Source organism: Lissotriton helveticus, chromosome 5_1 (genome assembly GCF_964261635.1).
Source record: "Lissotriton helveticus chromosome 5_1, aLisHel1.1, whole genome shotgun sequence".
NCBI lineage: Eukaryota > Metazoa > Chordata > Amphibia > Caudata > Salamandridae > Lissotriton > Lissotriton helveticus.
In genome coordinates, this window is record NC_136065.1 from 344067196 (window position 1) to 344086977 (window position 19782).

The 19782-nt window shown below is 45.3% G+C and overlaps 1 protein-coding gene across 2 annotated transcripts in view; it reads left to right on the forward strand.

Moving 5' to 3' along the window:
* Window positions 1-5461: 5461 nt before the first annotated feature.
* Window positions 5462-19782, forward strand: part of SKI (SKI proto-oncogene) — a 141866-nt gene continuing 127545 nt past the window's right edge. Inside the window, exon 1 of one of the 2 annotated variants that reach the window (XM_078642463.1) lies at window positions 5462-7979. In XM_078642463.1, coding sequence (XP_078498589.1) covers window positions 7014-7979 — 966 coding nt within the window. In that variant the 5' untranslated portion in view covers window positions 5462-7013. The remainder of the gene's footprint in view (window positions 7980-19782) is intronic. The other variant, XM_078642462.1, reaches the window with a different exon arrangement.

Below are 19782 nucleotides of genomic sequence, written 5' to 3' on the forward strand. Positions count from 1 at the left end.
CGGCAGGGCTAGGTGTCGGCCTGGGAACGGGGAGGACAAACGGGCACACAGGAAAAGGGGGTTTGCATCAAAAGGGCCTGGGACCATGAAAGGAATGAAGGGAGGTGTCGTGCTGGGAACAGGATGGGGTTCTGAGGCAACGCTGCGCTGAAGAGGGGTTTATGACCCAAGGCATGTGTGAGCGGGGGTTGGTCAGGGTGCGGGCTCTGTGAGGGAGGAGGGCTATGCCGGGGGTCAGTGGCATGAAAAAAAGGGTTGTTCTGATCGAGGGTGCGCACGACAAAAAGTGTGGCCTCAGGGGAAGAGGCAAGATGGCGCAGATAATGTTTACCAAACCGTACTAATTTTCCACACACCCTTAAACACTAACCCAACTTAACCCTATAAATATACCCTGTACCGCAAAACCCAAACCTATCCCAAAACCCTAAAAATACCCCTGTACCCCAAAACCCAAACCTAGCCCTGAACCCTATAAACACCCCTGTACCTCAAAACCCAAACCTACCCCTGAACCCTAAAAATACCCCTGTACCCCAAACCCCAAATCTAGCCCTGAACCCTAAAAATACCCCTGTACCCTAAAACCCAAACCTACCCCGGAACCCTAAAATACCCCTGTACCCCAAAACCCAAACCTAGCCCTGAACCCTACAAAAACCCCTGTACCCCAAAACCCAAACCTGAACCCTAAAAATACCCCTGTACCCCAAAACCCAAACCTAGCACTGAACCATAAAAATAACCCTGTACCCCAAAACCCAAACCTACCCCTGAACCCTAATACCCCTGTACCCCAAAACCCAAACCTAGCCCTGAACCCTAAAAATACCCCTGTATCCCAAAACTCAAACCTAGCCCTGAACCCTTAATACCCCTGAACCCCAAAAGCCAAACCTACCCCATAACCCTAAAAATACCCCTATACCCCAAAACACAAACCTAGCCCAGAACCCTAAAAATACCCCTTTACCCCAAAACCAATACCTATCCCTAAACCCTAAAACTACCCCTGTACCCCATAACTATATCTGAACCCTTAAAATACCCAAACACCCCAAAACATATCAGTACCCCAAAACATATACCCCTATACCCATACTTACCTTAACCAAACATAAAAAATAACATGCTTTTACCATTCATGCATTTACAACGAATTTCGTTGTAAATGTATGCGTGGTAAAAGCATATAAAATGTAATGCCATGCGTTATAATGGCATTGCTGAGTCATGGTACTTTCGTAATGAAAGTATGCGGAGTGATGGTATGCGGAAAGAAAGTTGCAGAATAATGGGTGTTTACCCTCCCCCGGTAAGTACATTGGTGGCACGGTGGCCCACATCTCCAGCAACATACTCATATTTTTTCACCACCGATTTGAAAAATGCACAGGTCTCTCTCATTGATGGCCAGCACCGACATACACATTTAGACACACCTCCCGCCACAAGTTCTAGAATTGCGAACTTTAGAGCTGGGGAGCTACGTTCGAATCTCGGCATCAGCTCAACATCCTGTGATTCCAGGCAAATCGCTTTGTCTCACCGTGCGTATCACAAATGAATATGTTCTTCTGTAATGTAAATTGTGCTCATGCCATGTTGTCGAGTTCGCGCTATATAATATTGCAAGGAAAAATAAAGTAGGGAAACTCGAGTTCACACACTACTGAACGCGCACTCTTAAGTGCATCAGCAGTGCACTGTGAATCAGAGCGTTTCACAGGTCTGTCACAGATAAGAAATGCTATCAAAACGAAATCTTACCAAACAATATACTACTGGCCGGCAGCAATTAATACCCGGACAACGTCGGGACGGCCTGCTAGTAGAAAAATAAAATCTGAACTCTGCAGCAGTACCCACCTTCACTGCCTTTGATGTGACTTCAAAGAGAACTGTTCTATTTCTTTTACAGTCTCAGCCTTTCAAAACTGAAGCATTTTTAATATTCTACACAAAGAAGCAATAGTTGTTGCTTATTTATCTTATGCAACTAAAAAACATTGACAAAGTCAATAGTCCTAGCTTCTTGTAGGTGTAATTTATTTATTCGAAAGGTTTTATATAGCGCTGGCTAGACCTGTGGTTATCAGAGCGCTTTACAGGAGCAGACGCAGTACAGGAAATAAAAACATTTGCTCTGGGCAAAGCATAAACAATCAATTACAACACCACAATTGAATTAGAAAATAAAAAAGGGACAGGGAGAAGAAATGTACATGAGAGAAGGGAATAAGGGTAAGACATGGACAGTCAATTAAAACATAGCAATTGGGTTATAAATAAAGAGGGGCGGGGAAGAGCAATTTACATGAAAGGAGGGAATACACTAAAGCAATTTTAAATAAAAACACGCAGATGGAGCTCAACCAGTTGAGTAAAGTGGGGAGCCCAAAAATCTGGGCGAAGTAACACAAGATGAACAGTTTAGGAATATAAGCGGAGGAGAACAAGTTTAAGGAGTTGAAGAGAGAAATGACAGAGAAGAGATTGAAGGAAGTGATGGGAGGGAATGGAAAGAGGACCTGGGGAGGGGGTAGAATGGGGGACAGGTCGAAGTTAGGAGGGTAGATGTGTAATGTGGGGGGAGAGGAGAGAGGAGAAGATAGAGCAAGGGGGAGCATGAAGGATAATCAGTAAAGGAGAGGTAGAGAGTAGGTTCAAAGGAGAGATTAAGGACCAAAGTATTTGGTGAGGAGGTGAGATTTAAGGTCTTTTTTAAAGCTGAAGTAGGAGGAGTTACAGTGCAGGTCCTTAGAGAGTGAGTTCCATATTTTCTGGGCGTTCCCGGAGAAGGAGCGAGATTGGGTGGGTTTGTTTTTAAACAGAGGGGGGACGAGGAGGAGAGAATTGGTGCTTCTCATCGGTCAGGAGCACCCTGCTTTGTTGAATTTGTTTGTAAGGAAAGAAGGGGTTTGCTGGTAAAGAGCTTTGTGCGGAATGCATGCAGTCTTGTAGAGGCATCTTCCTTCAATGGGTAGCCAGCTGAGGGCTTTGAGGGTCAGAGAGATGTGGTCAAATCTTTTACAGTCAGTAATGAGCCTAGGCGCCAAGTGGAGCACAGCTCTAAGGGGGGCTAAGTGTACTTTAGGGGTTCCGGTGAGGATAGCGTTGCCATTGCCAAGTTTGGTGAGAACTAGAGATTGGACAACCCATTTGAAGTCATTTAATGGAATGAAGGGTTTGATTTTCTTGAGGTGTCAGAGAGTGAAACAAGCTCCTTTGGCCGAGTTTTTTATATGGTCATTGAGCGTAAGGTTTTTATCAAGAGTGAAACCAAGTGATTTTGCTGAATTGGATACGGAGAGCGAGCAATTGAGGGCATTAAGGTCCGAGATCCAACTTTGGATGGGCAGTTGGTTGTATTTTGGAGAAAACAGAATCATTTCTGTTTTTTAGGGTTCAATTTGAGATGGTTAGAGAAGAACCAGGCAAGGTGTTGTTGAGATTAAGTATGTCTGAGTGGGATCTAATCTTGTAGTCGAGTGGAGTATCATTGGCATAAAGGTTGTAATTTATTCCAGCTTTTTTTAAAAGGAGGGTAAGGGGTTCCATAAAGAGGTTAAGAGGTAGGGGGAGAGAGTAGAGCCCCGGGGGACGTCCAGGGAGAAGGGTGTAGGATTGGAGAGGCAGTCTTTGATTTTGATTTGTTACGATCCATGCTGAAGGAAATAAGCGAACCAATTGAGGACCTGACCATTAAGGCCGAAGCGAATTCAGTAAGGAAGAATGGTTAACAGTCTCACAGGCTGCAGAGAGGTCAAGGAGTATAAGAAGGCAGGTCTCACCGTTGTTGAAGGAACCTTGAATGTCATCAACAATGTTTAGCATAGCGATTTCTGTACTGCAGCCTTTTCTGAAGCCGGATTGAAGGGAGTCAAGTAAATTGAAATTACCAATGTGTTTGTCCAATTGGAGCAATGCACATTTTGCAAGGGCTTTAGATAGAAGTAGGAGGTTAGATGTAGGGCAGAGATTGTTGAGGTCGTTGAGGGTCAGCAGTGAGGTTTTTCAGAATGGGTGCGATTTGACCGAGTTCAAGGGAGTCCGGAACGCACCCAGTGGCAAGGGAGGAATTGATGATATTAGTCCAAACAGGGGCAATGATGTGGTTAAGCTTGTAATGTTACATGTTGTATTGTATATCTGGATGCAATGACAGTAGCAGAAAAAGACCAGTCGCGAGGCTCACAATGCCAAGCACTGATTTTTAGTTGCTGTGTTTTTAAGTCACGCCCTTAATTACATAGGTCACTCCCCATTGAGAGACCCCCAGTTTTTCATCCCACTTTACGCCTGTGACTGACACCCATTTCTGGAATATAATCTGGGTGACGATTGTGTGGTACAGTGGTTGAAAAACACATGGGGAAATAGTGCAAGAAGTGAAGTTGCACACCTTGAAATGGTGGCTGTGTGGACATGAGTTTAGTATGTTATGATGACCCATCCTCAAGTTTAACATATGTAACTGGGTGCAAATTACTCAAGCTCGATACCAAACCATGCACAGTTGAGATTTAATAATTTACAATTTGCCTCAGAGTTTATGTCCAAATTTTGATTAGTGCTCTTGGGTGGGTGGGGGCAGGGGGGTGGCAATCTTGCTTGGAATTGTTAGAGGTATGTACCTTTGCCTACTCGTATTTCAATACGTTTCAGTGAATCTTTGGCGGCAATGGTTCGATTTTTTGGGCATACTTGTATAGACAGGAGGCAATCAGTATTTAGGGGACTTTCATTCTGCAAGACGAAACCATTTTAAAGCTGAAACCCGCACAAAAATGATACCGAGAGTCAGCCATCTCACTAACTCATTATGTTATACTGACTTATGGTGTTTAGAAAATAAAAAGAGAGTCTCGTGATTTCTGGGCTAACGTGCTTCCAAATCTTTTTAGTGAAGAGTCAATTTTCCTACTTTGGGTGCAGAATCTCATACTGCAAAGCTAAACAATTAAAGACGCTTCTGCATAATATACTTTATTTTCAAGTTAACCATGACACAATAAATACTGCGCTTTGGAAATTGCGATGCAAATAGATCGAGACTACCGATTAGTATGCCTAGCTTTCTGGTTTACTGGGCTGGCAAAAACGATATAAAAGTATATGTGCCCCTCCTGCCTGCGTTTTTATGATTTGCTGTTCTGTGAACCAAAAGCTTTTTTCAGTCCTTGCCTGAGACAGAGCTGAGGGCTTTTTTTCTGCCTGGCTTTGCAGAGGCAGCAGCAGAAGGAGGAGGTGAAGGGCTGTGAGGAGTGGGGGCTGGTTCCTGGAAGAGCCAGCCTGGGGAGTTGGTCACATTCTTGGCTGGGATTCAATGAGTGAGGCAGACACCAACAAACAGGAGAGGGGAGAGGGGGAGAGACAGGGCTGGAGGGGCGGGGGAGGGTGGTGGTGGGTTGAGGGAGGAGCGAGGGAGGGGTGGGAGAGAGAGCAGACACAGCCTTTCAGTTCTAGCCAGCCAGGCACTCTGAACTGGAAAGTCAAGCTGCGAGGATGTGCCTGTCTGTGCAGCCCAGTGCTGCAGACTGAAGGAAACAACACCCCTCGCCCCCAAAGGAGGACCTAGGCAGACTGAAAGGGGGGCAGGAAAGGGGCAGGCACCCCCCTCGGACTTCAACTTATTTTTTTATTGGAATTGCACATTTGTATCTTACTCTGCTGTGCTTCAAAGCCCGCTCCTCGTTGGAAAAGTGTGAGGCTTGGCCGGACAGCACACTGAGCAGCCTTTTTGAACAGGAAATGAGTACAAGACAGCAGTTTCCAGTCATCGGCCAGAGGATTCAAGGGAAAGAGCAGCTTTTACTGAATTGTCCTTGACGGCGGCTGGCACGGGAGAAAAACTGCCAGAATAGGAATAAACGAAACAGAAGAGTTGTTACCAAAGAAGGGTGCGCTGTGTGTGGAAAAGAGGTAGTTCTAAATGAAGAATCGGAAAGGTGCCCCAAGAAAAACTGAACGGATGGCACTGGAGCAAAAGGGGTGCAAGTGAAGAAAAAAAAAGTGGGCCAGGTAATCTTCTGGCTTTTCACTTTGCTTTTTGTAGAACGGACTCTGATGTCTGCTGTCACAGTTTACCTAGGGGAGGGGACTCTGGAAACTGCTGAACGCGTGAACTGGTGACATTTAGCACGAGTTCCCTTTTCAAGATAGAATTGCCAAGAAGCCTCTGCATTTCCACCTCGGATTTCACCCTGGATTGTGGGAGTGCTGCTTTTCCTCTGCTGGAAAGAGGAGGTGGTTTGAAAAAAACTATGTTTTCCGCTGTGCCAGATGGTAAAAGTCTACCTTTTTTCATCTTCTAAAAGTGGTACAGTGAAGGATCAAGAGCTCTTCCTCACCCCCCAACAAGAGGATCTACGTCCCACAAGGAGGATACTTTCTTGCATGTTATAGGAAATTGTGACGGGGACATGTTTCCTGCAAGAAAAAAAATCACATTTTGGAACCGTGGAAGATGACTATTTTTTTCACAAGCCAAGAGTCAGAAAGACTGCAACACTTTGTTTTACTTCTTTGCAAAAGGGAACTTATGCTGTGATTTTACTTTTCATGAAACTAAGAACCAGAGCACTGTTTTTTATGACGAAAACCTCAGTTTTGGAAACCTTTTGTTTTTTTAAGTGTACAGGAGCCCCAGGTTGCAGGGGGGCACATTAGATTTTTGGGAATCGACTCACCTTCGCTTTTATTGATTTTTAATCGGATTCAAAACCTTATTTGGGTACAAAACAGATTATTTTGGAGAAAATCATCGGGTGATGTCAATATTTTTGCATTGGGAAGTACATCACTTGAGAGTTTTGGACAGTACTTCTATTTGGTCTTGAACAGCAGGCTGTTGTGAGAAAACTTGAGTCTAGAAGGACACAGTAAACGGGGACAAACAACTTTTTTGCTTGAGGAGCTGAACTATTTGTTGTTGATCAGGACCCCCTGCGGCGGCTGTTGATTTTTTTTGGGTGGGGGGGAACGCCTGTTTTTAGCCCCTAATTTCTGACATGGAGGCCGTGAGCCGAGCCAGCTTCCAGCCCCACCCGGGCCTGCAGAAGACCCTGGAACAGTTCCACCTCAGTTCCATGAGTTCCCTGGGGGGACCGGCTACCTTCTCCGCCCGCTGCTGGGCCCAGGACTTCTTCAAGAAGGAACCCGGGGGCAAAGAGCCGCCGGAGCCCGAGCTGCCTCCGGGGCCCGGCGGAGGGGGTCTCGGGCAGCCGGGCGGGTGCCTGCTGCCCGTCCCCGGGCCCCTCTTCCTGCCCTCGGACCGCTCGACGGAGCGCTGCGAGACGGTGCTGGAGGGCGAGCCCATCTCCTGCTTCGCGGTGGGCGGCGAGAAGCGCCTGTGCCTGCCGCAGATCCTCAACTCGGTGCTGCGGGACTTTTCGCTTCAGCAGATCAACGCGGTGTGCGACCGGCTGCACGTCTACTGCTCGCGGTGCTCGGCCGAGCAGCTGGAGATCCTCAAGGTGCTGGGCATCCTGCCCTTCTCCGCTCCTTCCTGCGGCCTCATCACCCGCACGGACGCCGAGCGCCTCTGCGCGGCCCTGCTGGGCGGGGGCTGCTACCCGAGCCCCCGGTCCAAGCCGGGCCTACTAGGCCCCGCCGTCGCGGCCCCGGGCCTCGAGTTGGAAGTGACCGAACGCAGCTTCCGCGTGTACCACGAGTGCTTCGGGCGGGCGCGGGGACTGCTGGTGCCCGAGCTGTACCGGGCCCCCGGGGCCGCCTGCGTGCAGTGCCTGGACTGCCGGCTGCTCTTCCCGCCGCAGCGCTTCGTGGCGCACTCGCACCAGGCCCAGGAGAACCGCACCTGCCACTGGGGCTTCGACTCGGCCAACTGGCGGGCCTACCTGCTGCTCTCCACCGAGTACCGAGACCCGACCGAGCGGGAGCGCCTGACCCGGCGGCTGGAGGAGATCAAGGAGAAGTACGACTACGGCAGGAGGCACAAGAGGAGGACGCAGAGCAAGGTGAGGGGGGTGCTTGTGTGAGGAGAACATGGATGTAGATGGACAGGGGGAGTGCGTTATTATGATTTAAAACTGAATACATTGCTTTCAAAGTGGACCATATCTGTGCTACGGTTTATGCGTGGCATCTCAAGGTAACCGGTTTTTGTACTGTAGAAAATGTTGCATTGTGGGACTTGTAGTTTCACTTTTCGCAGCGTGCCAAATGGAGGTGGTAAGCAAGGGCTGCCTGAATGAGGAAGTCACGTGTGTCTTGGACCTCTTGGAAGCTATGGTCACCCCCAGACGCGAAGCTCTGATTTGTTGTGCTTGTGGTTGAGTGGAAGTATGTGATGGAGTCACATGATTATGTAGAGTGGGTGGGTAGAAGATTATTTTGTCTGTCTTTCACATGATATCGAGTCTTTAGAAGTGGTTGCAATTTACCTGCAGGTGGTTAATTAACGTGACCTCTAATGGTCTGGGATTGTAGAGTTTGAGCCATGCATTTTCTTTCTAGGGTAAATATTGATAAATGAACAGGTACCTAATTCATGTTATAAGACAAAGCAGTAAACCACGGAATAATTAATGTAACAAAATGATTAGGCAATAGACACTAACAACAAAACGCCGCTTGCTAGAGTAAAAGCACACAACCACGCAGATTAAAACATGTAACATAAACGCAGGTAGTAACACGTGGTTTGTTTTTGAGTGTCACGCTGTGCTGTTTTTCTGTCTTTATTTTAGTTCAGTCCTGTGTGGTGAGCGGACGACCATGGTGCTTTTATTTGTGTATTTTTGCAAAAATGTCACTCTACTTGGGTTCATAATTGTATTTTTTTAACCGTGAAACTGCTCAAATCTGCCAGCACGAAAAAGACTATTGAATTAAAATCTCACCGTTATCAGTGAAGCAGCTGGGGGCGTCTGTGCCTCTCCATCCCTTGTTTGGGTGACTTGTATTGTATACTGGGTATCGATTGAAACTGGAAGTCTGTTTTCATGGATCTGTCTGCAGGAAACAATAACCCTTCCCCCTCCTCGCCGCAGCACAAAATAGAAAGGTTTGTCAATGGGTATTGGGTATATTTTTCGTGGCCAGTACCACGTGTCTATAATAGTAGTGCTGCACATCCCCACTTCATCGTGTATAATCTTTACATTTGCATTAATAATAAGGCTCAGATATTATATTAGTAACAATTGTCATTTTAGAAATATATGGTGGAGCCAGGCTTTCAAAGTGAGCAGTTGGTGTAATTAAACTTCCCTTTGCATCAATGTATCAGTCTGCCTAAAATACAAAGCAGTGTCTGTCTAGCCCCCATTCAAAGTAAAATGAGGCTATGCATTGAAAGCAGTGCTCTCGTTTGAGGAAATCCTGAACGCACATCCATACCTATGGAAAACAAGGGCCGACCCCCAACATTGGCATCAAAATGCACCACCTCTGCTTCCATCCTCAAGAAAGTGGTGCCTAATCTACAAATAGAAAGCGGGATGTTCCACTCCCTATAAAGGGATGCAACTATGTCCCATAACCCTATAGAAGAGCAGTATGTTCCCCACAGAAAATAATACTGATTCCTCAAAAAACTTACGCTTTCCTATAAAAAGGGTCACTTTCCCCCGGAAGAATGCACATTATTTCTCCCTATAAGGGAAATCACGGTCTTTCCCTAAACAGCTTCATACATTCTGAACTCCCCTGTTAGAGAATTCAGTATCATGTCAGCCATGCACGTTACCAAAAGCTCGACCTCATTCCCACAGAAAAGCTTGAGCTGCTACCAACCAGAAACCATACACTCCTTTCCCCTAGCAAAAAGCGATGTCACCTTTTCCATCCATCCATTAGAATCGGCAGTCTGCCCACACCATATAGAAGTACACCTCCTTTCCCCGCAGCAAGCAGGGGCGCTCTATTCCAGATTGTGAACCGGGGATCCATCGCCTTCCCCAGTCCAGTCATATATAATGCACCCTCAAGAAACCAGGGCCATCTCCACACCCTCCATGATAATAGTCCATTTAAATTCAAGAGCTCACACTTGGAAGATAGGCGTGCCTGGAATGGAGCATAATGTGCCCTGTGTTCTCGAGATGCCCATGTAAAGAGCTGTGTGTGCTCAGCCCAGGACTGTCTGGCCTCCTGCTGCCAGGCTGGGCTCTCCCTGTGCGTGTTTACATCACTGTGCCTGCCTGTCCGGCTCCGAGACAGCCCTTTAAATGCCACCCAGTGTTGAGTCTGCCTGGCCAGACCTCGGTGTAGGAGGGTTTATTTTAGACGTGCGGCCTGTGCCAGCTACCTGTGCAGGCTGCCAGTGTGGGTACCGGCTTCTTATCCTGGGCACAGCTTGCGGGGGAGGCAGGAGGGGTGCGCTGCTGACGTGGACGTGTCCGAGTTGGGGAAGGGGGCTGGCGAGTAAAACGTAACTTTTCAAAGCAGTTTCCACCATAAGAAGCAGGACCCAGCCAGATGTAACCCCTTCCAGTCTGCACCTCGCTGCCTGTTATGCTTTGCTTATTTCACCGGGACCATAGGTCTCTCTACTACCCGCGTTAACCCTCCCCCCAAATCCCCTCACCCCATCAGAAAGGAGACCGCTGCCTTTGTGGTATACAGTGCCCACTTATGCAAGTCTGACAATTCGAACGCGGCAACCTTTTATGCTAGACTTGGGGGATATCTTTTTCTGTTTTTGTCTCTTGTCTGAAAGTGTTTTAACTCTTCTGTAAAGCATCTTGGTTTATTATTCGGAGGGCATGAAAAAAGCTGCATTTAACTCCGTTCGTCTTGGGAGGCCAATTACCTCGGTTATTTTTTTATGTTCAGTGAATGGATTCCTTCCCAAGTTCCCCAGGAGTTTCTCGGAACGGTGTCAGAACCATTGTGGCGACGTTAGCCGTAATGAGGCCCATTATCTGCTCTAGTTGGAGGTGGATGTGTTTTTAATGGCTCGTCTCCCCCTTGCTAATCACCGGGCTGAAATGGCAGCCTTTGAATTGGCGCGGGGGAGGGGCGGGCTATGATCAAGTTTTTACGTGTGTTAAAAAGTGACGGGTTAGATAAATGTCGGTAATGGGGGGGGGGGGTCGGGGGTAACAAGAGACCAGTTTACTGTGCATTGTGACCCCAGCCTTTCCCGTTTTAACCTAACAAATAAGGAATTTCTATGCATTTTATGCTTTTCATTGCATGATTTTCTTATGATGTTGTTGGCCAATTCTGCAGACCGTTTTATAGTTTGTGGCAAGGGTTTGTTGGTCTGGGTGTGGTGTTGTCTAGAGGAAGTAGTTGTCTCTATGCCCCCCATACATTTAAGTCTGTGTGCACATGTGGTCACGGTGTCTCCAAGTCTCGTAGTGACTCCATTGTCTGTTATGGGTACAGCATGGGATGGCTGAGGCCGGTGCATGATGTGCTTCTCTTTGGGTTGCTTCACGCTTATGCCTCAAAGATCCAGTACCCATGCTAGAACCTCTGTCTAAATGTGGCCTGGGTTCTTGAGGATGTGTGTGTAGTTGGATGTGATTGATGTCTGATGGAATGTTTGGTCCCAGTGGCTTTTGTCTGGTGATTTTGAATATGCATCTTGAAAGCGCTGCATTTGGCTCGTGTCAGAGGAGTCTGTAGTGAGAGCTTGGTCTCCGTTGCACTTTGAAGTATGCTTTGGCTGGTGGCTCTAGTGTGGTGGCTATATGACTATAAAACGTTATAAATACAAATAAATAAATAAATAAACAGTAAGTAGCCCATGTGTCTCTTCTAGTTTCTCTTCTTTGCAATTTGTTGAGTCGGAATGTTGGCTGTAAGAGGCTTCAATGTGCTTCGACTTCCTGTGGATCTTGTATGCCTGTGTGATCTGTATAGTTGGTGTGTTTGCAGACAGGGTCTGTGCCTAGAGACAGCAATGGTTGCTGCTTCTCCTGGTTGCACTTACATGCATGTTGGAGTGCTCGTTGGTATGATGGCTGGCCTGTTTTTCAGTACTTAGCATTTGTAATTTTAAGTGATCATGGTGGAGTTTGGTCCACTTGTGACATCCATCTCGAGCTAGGATTGATGTTTTGTGTATGTGGTGGTGTGTCCTGGATCTGGGAGTAATGGCTGATAGTGTGTGTCCCGCATGTTGCATTGCTGTCTCTGTGAGGTGATTATCTGCATGTGTTATGAGTGAGTTTATTCAGGCAGTGTCTACGGTCTCTCGTATCATTCTTTGACCTTGCTAGAAGGGATCAGGCTGGCATTGATTACCAAAAACACTCAGTATTGAACAACTTCTTTTCACTAACGTTGCTATGATGTTATATTTCATTGGACTGTGCTTTGGGTGGGTCTCCAAGACATTATCTCTTATCAGCATCCTTAGTGACTGGAAATCATTGCACATTTTACTTTAAAGTTCGAGTATTGCTTCAGCTCATTGTTTTGAATCTGTAGCTGAAGTCTCTAAGAACATGCCCATTGTCTTTTTCTTGTGACCGTTGCTATCTCTTCTGCAGGTACCAATGGTTAGCCAGACATTGTACTTCCCTGATAGGCTCCAGGCTGGGTTCTCTGCATGGGATCCTGTCGGTTAGGAGCAGAAACAGAGTGATAGTCTCACAAGAACTCATGGCCTCTGTAATGCAAAAGAACAAGTTATTTTCCCTCGCAGCTCATTCTGTGTACATATTTCCACCATAGGGTATAAATTATTCAGGTGGAGTTACCGGATGAGGCATTATCAATACAATGGTTCCATTAGTCATTTTTAGAGAAAATATCCTCTCGGCAGTTTAGTGAAAGAAAAAAAATGAATGTGAAAGGATTCAAGTGGTTTACGCATGAGGATTGGGAGTATACATTTGCATTGATGGCATGGGCATTCTTCACTGCGGAAACTGAAGGCCATGTTTTATATTGCCATTTTTTTATTTTTATTTTAGTCTTTCAGATTTAGAGCTGCGTCTGCTATTTCAGTCTACCATGGGCATGCCAGTAGGAGATTTACTAAGATTAGAAAAAAAAAATTTATGCTGACTTGGTAAATATTGTATAAGCACAATGTCTACTTGTGTAACTCCTTGTCTATATGTCTAACAAACATGCGTTGGAGAAAGATGCCTTTTGGCGAGACCTGAAAGGGTGGTACAACAAGTCTTAGTGTGCATGAACTTTTGTTCGGCCTGCTATGGCATGACCTCATCAACAGCCAATCAGAAAGCGGAAGAGCTGGAGCAGATGTCAGCTGCCAGTAGATTTATAAGTCCTGCTTGGCTTTTGGTACAGCTGTGGAATTTGTATCCACATACCTTCAGAACGCTGCTGCTGAGTCGCATCCAGGTTACATTCTATTTGTGGTTTTAAGATGGGTTCCCAAAAAATATAGTGTCCTGAAATGTTATTGTACTATTGTTTATTAAAAAATAAGTATACAACCTAGGTATTTCACAGTAGGAAGTACTATTGCGCTTCAGGGCTTCGTTCCATCATCAGATACATGGGTATTCTGTCCCTTTAGGCATCCATGAATGGCAATTTGGCAAGATTTAGGTATAAAGATTTATAACCTTTTTGTGTATCTTGTCAACTTGAAAAGGATCACAGTTGCAGGTAAAAACAAATGAAATAGCCCTCTGCTGCTAGCATTTGGGCTGTCTGTCTCTGGGCACAAGGATTAGTTCACAATGATGACTGAGGTCTCCTTATCCGGAATAGCCATGGATGTAGTGAAAGTTGGCAGGTGTGAGATGTGCTGTCTTTATTCCTGTGGTGTAGAGTGCCCCAAGGCCAGTGAAGCTATTATGGTGCAATACATTGATATGTGTCAGTGCCTGTGAAGTAAACTCATTTTATTACTGCATACCCTTTAGTTGGGAGCAGCTGGCCTTGCTTGTAGTCTCCCTAAATATATATAGGCCTGGTAAGCGTGAGAGACATCAGTTTATTTACTGATGGAAATGGTAAACAGATGGCATGGATGAAAGCTTGCTTGCGGCATCAGGCCTCTGTAGCAATGGCAGAAATAACTGGAGAGTGCCGAAAATGGGGTCTGTCCTTCTGTGTCCTCTATGGTGCTTGAGATTTTTTTTATTTTTAATGAAGTTGCACGCAAACAAAAGCTCTAGCCCTATAGAACATTGCATACTGAATAAAACCAAAGTGTTGAGCATATTCTCCACACCCTCCACTTGTCTATCTCCACGTTTGCTGAATGATTCCAAACTGTTACACCCTGATAAAACACGTGGCCATTTGTAGTTTTAACTACAATTATTTTGTGTTTACGGTTTAGATGGGTTTCAGGGTCGTGCAGGGTGGATCATCTGTATGTTTTATAATTTTTGATCCTGTTTAGTATACTCGGTATAAGTTACGATACGATTTTGCTTAACCGATCTATTTTTATTCTCTTTTTTAGCCATTATTTAGATACACATTAGGTAGTTATTCAAGTGGCCTATTGTGCAGTGGCGGCTGGCATGTATTTAGTGTGGTGTAATACGGGTGATATAATACGTGTGATATTAAAAAGATAAAAATAAATGCCACTTACCCTTCTGACTTGCCTCACAACGTCCTTCTCCCTTGGGTGTCTTCTCTCCTCGAAGCTCCAGACCAAGGAAACTGTACTACCCAATCCTGGCGCTGCTCTCATGCTGTTAAACAGTGCGAAAGAAGCAACAGGATTGGAGGGAAAGGCTGTGCTTTCTGTAACCCAGCGTGGCGAAGACAGCTAGGTTAGAGAAGTTTAAAATGCTCATGTCTGGACAGACGGTTGGCCAACAGGTCATGCACACTTTAAACATAACTGCACAGCTCCCCGCTGCATCCTGGCACTTGGTCCAGGGCAGGTTGCTGAAAAATAAAATGGTAATAAATAAACTTTATTACCTATTTATTTTTCAGCTGCTCTGAGGCATTTTTTTTAGCGGGGCAATGCCCCTCCGCTCTCATGGAGGAGCCGACCCTCTCTTACTCATAACTCACTTTTTGCACTTGGTCTGCCGGGTTCTCTTGTTAGAATAAGGTCAGATTCTTTTTTTGTGGGGGGACGGGGGGCACGACCCTCTCTTACTCAGAACTCACTTTTTGCACTTGGTCTGCCGGTTTCTCTTGTTAGAATAAGGTCAGATTCTTTTTTTGTGGGGGGAGGGGGGGCACGGGGGGGGGTTCTTTAACCTCACCAGCCGCGCTGGTGTAATGTCTGAGCTGGCGCGTTGAGTAAGGCCATTGATGCAGCAGACAGGATATTGAGTGTGAGGAAGTCTGGGTTAAGTAGAACAGGCCCTGCCGCCTGGCACAGACCACTGACTTCTTGTGCTCAATTATGGCTGCTGCAGGCCTGGAGCCCAGCTAATGAACAGTGTGCGCGCAGGGGTGCTCTATCCAAGGGGATGTGGGGGGCCGGCCGGCTAGATTATGGCCCCCAGATGGTGCTTGAACTTCACGTGGCACCAGAGTGGTAATACGCGTCTTTTTTTCTTCGAAAGGATTGCACAAGTGAAAAGTAATTTCTCCACAGAGAGAATTATGCAAGTTTCAACTGAAATGTCTTTCGAGGGAGCTCTCAGCAAGTTCCGTTGCAGAGGTTAACTATTGCAGTTGTTGCCTCAGAAAGAACATAACAATATATTTTTTCTATTGTACCAGGCGTGTCCACATTTCTTTTTTTCTCGGTTCCATGTTCCTTGTGGAACACCTCAGACCATAACACTGGGTGGCCGTACTCCCACAGGCACCCTATTAATGGCAAAATGATGCAGTGACTAGGTCAAACCAAGTAATTCAATGTAAAACCCACCGTGTTTCAGTTGGAAAAAATGTGTTGGTGTTTTGTGCAGCAGTTTTACACAGATATAAAGAACACCAGGCATCAGGTGGTGGTAAGGTAATGACAGCAGAACAGTACACTTTCCAAAAGAACTCTCCTTCTTCTTCCTATTGGTTAAAAAAAGATGACGGTCCTCCTTTTCTTGCTCTGACATTGACCCCAGTGATGTCTTTCTCCTGTTTCCTGTAGGACTCGTGCAGTTTGGGATTGCTGGCCCAATTGTAGTGAGGGTATTGGTTTTTAATAATAGAGTTGTTACTATTGCCAACCTGGACAGTACTCTTTTATTGGGCCGTTACCAATAGGTATTGCCTTTGGTGGGTGTTAGCCGCCATTTGAGCTTTGTCAGTGCTTGTTGCTGAACAGTATCAGCAAAAACAAAAAGCGTATTGCCTATGTTGAACAACATCAAACAAGTATCTATCTGCAAAAATGAAAAACGGGGAGCCCTAACTATAAATGATGAATATTGATGCTGCACTCAGCAGGTGTTTTGAGAGGTGAGACCGAAAAATGGTCAGGATTCTCTGGCCTGCGGTTGTCTGGTCTTGATAGTTGGCCAGTGTGGTGATATGTTTTGGATCCCAGATTCGCTCCTGTTCCAGAAATTACTGGTAGAGTGTATTATCTGTTTTGGATTTGTATATAAAATACAGTAATGCATAAAATATTTTTGGATAGGTAGCTTACCATCCACAAATTAAAAAAAGAGATCAGAAAGACTGACTTTGTCAGGGTTAAGTTCCTCCAAACCATTCCATGATGTTTCCCATTTTATATCTTCTGGCATTTGACCAAAACCACCTCTGTGCTGTTTGGCTCCTATTTTCTTTTTTGCTTCCATTCATGTCTTTACGTTTCTTAGCCTGGGGCCGTTTAGCGCCACTCCTTGTTTCTTCTCCTAACACCCAAACAAAAGAGAACGGATGACTAAAGGAACTTGAATTTCAAGCTGAAACCGCAAAGCTCTGAGTGATTGATTTTAATATTAAACAGGTGTGTGCATGCCAACCATTCATGCCTGTTCATGATCGCTTTTTTCTTTTTTTAAATCTCATTCTTTACTTAAAGGCGCAGCATATTTCAATGTCCTTCTCCATCGTCCAGCAGGAGGGCTCGATATACTCGCTGTGAAGAATAGAGGCAGACAGAAGCTTGAGTTTTGTTCCTATTTAGGTTTTTTGTGGCCATAAGTCATGCTGTCAAGTGCTGTGAAGGAAGAGATAAGATCCTAAAAGTTCCAGGCGCAACCCAACAAGAGGGACCGGACTAAGAGACTGTTTTGTATAATATTCAGTATGGTTACTCTGATTAGAGTTCAAACTGTGTACCTGCTGTATATAGTCTTGTAATAGAGCAGAGACCTAGCCACAATTACATTTGTCACTTTAACATGTGTAGATCCACGCTGGCAGCAAAGGCTTCAGTCCTGAGCCATTAGAAGGGTTATCACTGTGATTCTTCCAGCAGTTTTATCGAGGGCTGGGTTTGTGCATTGAACTTCAAAGCCCCACAACTAAACTTAATGTTACTTTCTGTTGGGAGAACCACACCCTCTTTCGATTGTCATTTCAAATGTATCGTAATTTTAAATCTTTTGCCATTAGCAGCAGGCAGGCAGTCTGTGCAGGTTGGTAGAGGAGGTTGTAAGCACGGTGAGCAAAGTTCACCCTATGCTCTGGCATGTGCTTTTGTATAGCACATGCTTTTGGGTTATGTGGAGACCCATAACAACCATCCCTCACGATGCTCTTCGAGGTAAGGGTTCTGAAATTATGCATGGTGGCAATAGGTGCCTTAGTTTCTGGATCCCCAAATAGATTCAAGGGCACTGGGAAATCTAAAGTATTATGGCATGGAGAGTTTTCTCTCTGAACAAATATGTTCCAGAACTCAACTGGTTTAAATAGTCTTCGCCATTCAGATCCTTAAACTACACATTTATCTCTATGGACTTCATCAGAATGTGAGCAGCAAGCATCTCTTTTGCAGAGTTTCAGGTTAAACAGACCACACTTCTCCTTAAAAATTTACAACATTTTTAAAATACCACATCAGTCCAGCATGCCTGTTATTAGAGCTGAGGTTCCTCCTTGAGATATTTTTTATGTCAGGTGACATTTCTAAAGAGCAGTGTATGCTAATGGTCTGGCCTTTTATTAGTGCTAATGGTGTATGGTATTTGTTTACTGTGCTGAGCTTCTGTTGAATTTGTCTGTGCTCATGCCTCCCTGAGCCAGTATCCCCACCCGTGTCTGCATGTCTGTCTTGCGGTGTGTATATCTCACTGTGCATGTGCCCATATCCCTCAATCTCCATGTGCCACTCTATATGTCAGTGTCTTCACAATTCAGTGTTGGTCTCTCAATGTTGCAGTGAAGGTGTCTTTGTGTTGTCTCTGAGTATCTCTCGCTTCCAGTACTTGTGTCTCTTGGTTTCAATTCCCATCTTTCTCGTCTATGCTTGTGTATCTGGGTAGCGATGGACAAGCCAGTCACATGTCAGGATAGCCGCTGAGCTGTGACTGGTTCTAAATCTAGCTTTGCGCAGTGGTAGTGTTGTAGCCAATTAGCCCTGCTCCATCAGTTTTTTAGAGTGTGATTTGAAAACTCTGTAGTTATCTAAAGACCAGGGCACTTCATTGAGGTCCACGGACGGTCGTGGAGCAATAATTAAACTTTTTGATTTAGGAAGCCAAAACTGCAGTGAATGTGCGTAGTAGATATTGGCCACACAGCATTGTTGACATTTTCTTCCGAATGTGTATTATATATGGGACCTTGTCTCATTGTCCACCACCTCTCAAAAAAACTATGAATTATCATTCTTTATTGTATCATTTTTTAAAGGTTGACCAGGTGTGCCAGGACTGTCTCGGTTTTTTACTTGTCTGGCAAATTTCATCATATTTAGTCTTGGTTGTCAGAGTGGGCCAACTGAGCTCATGTGTTCCAGTTGAAGGTTAGGTAGCAGGCTAACAATGCGGAGAATGTTGTTTCTAAAAGTTTTTTTAAAAAATGATTTCCCTTAGTTCATCTGTGTTTTCCATTCTGGTGAGCACTGTCAATTAAGTCGTTCTGTGCACCACTGTTAATGCAGAATAGTAGTCCTACTTCTGTGTTTGTGAATGTCCTTTTTTTTGAGGTTCAAAATCTGGTCATCCTACTACTTGTGACTAATTTCGGTGTTATAGGCCTCCTTTCTCTCAGGTTATACATCTACCCTTAGTTTCAGTTCCCTAGATAGAAGTTGAACATGTTTGTAGTTTGTATAGAAGTTCTTCGAGGAAAGAACAGACTCTTTGTCTGCTAAAGAGTTAATGTGCATATTTTCCTGTGTTGTTACTGAAATCAGATCACTGGAGCTGGTTGCTACTCTGCTCTTTTGGGTGTAGTATTTTATCTTTTTTCTCCCTCACCTCCTTCTGCGACTGCTCTGCAGCAGTGCATCCTGGGATTTCCCTTTTGCTGAATGGGCTGTCTGTTTGTGGGGGAGGAAGTATGTTCCCTGTAGGATTATGAGGGTGGGGGAGGGGATGTCCTGTTTCATATGCAAAAGAACAGTGAGCCAAAAAAGAGGACATGGAGGAAAGGAGACAGTCAGGAAAACCAGCCATGCGAGATTAGGCGAAAGGGGAGAGACGGCAGTGTAAAGATACACTTGAAGTAAATGAGTGGGGGAGACCGTGCAAAACCGTGCTGGAGGAGGTAATAGCTGATTCATATGGTGGTATACAGAAGTGACATCTTAGAGATCGGAGGCAGAGTAAGAGATAGCATCTGATGACTGAGACAGTAAAACCTAAAACTAAGTAAGGTTCGAGTGGAAGGTAGGTACGAGAGGCAAGAATCAGTAATGTGGAGATGGGAAGAGAGGACAAAGTAGATAGTCGATGAAGAGATTGAGAACGTGTAGATAGTTTTGGACTGGAAGAAAGTGGTGGTTGAGGAATTGACAGGCTAGAGAAGAGCGATCAAGAAATAAAAATGGTGAAGTGG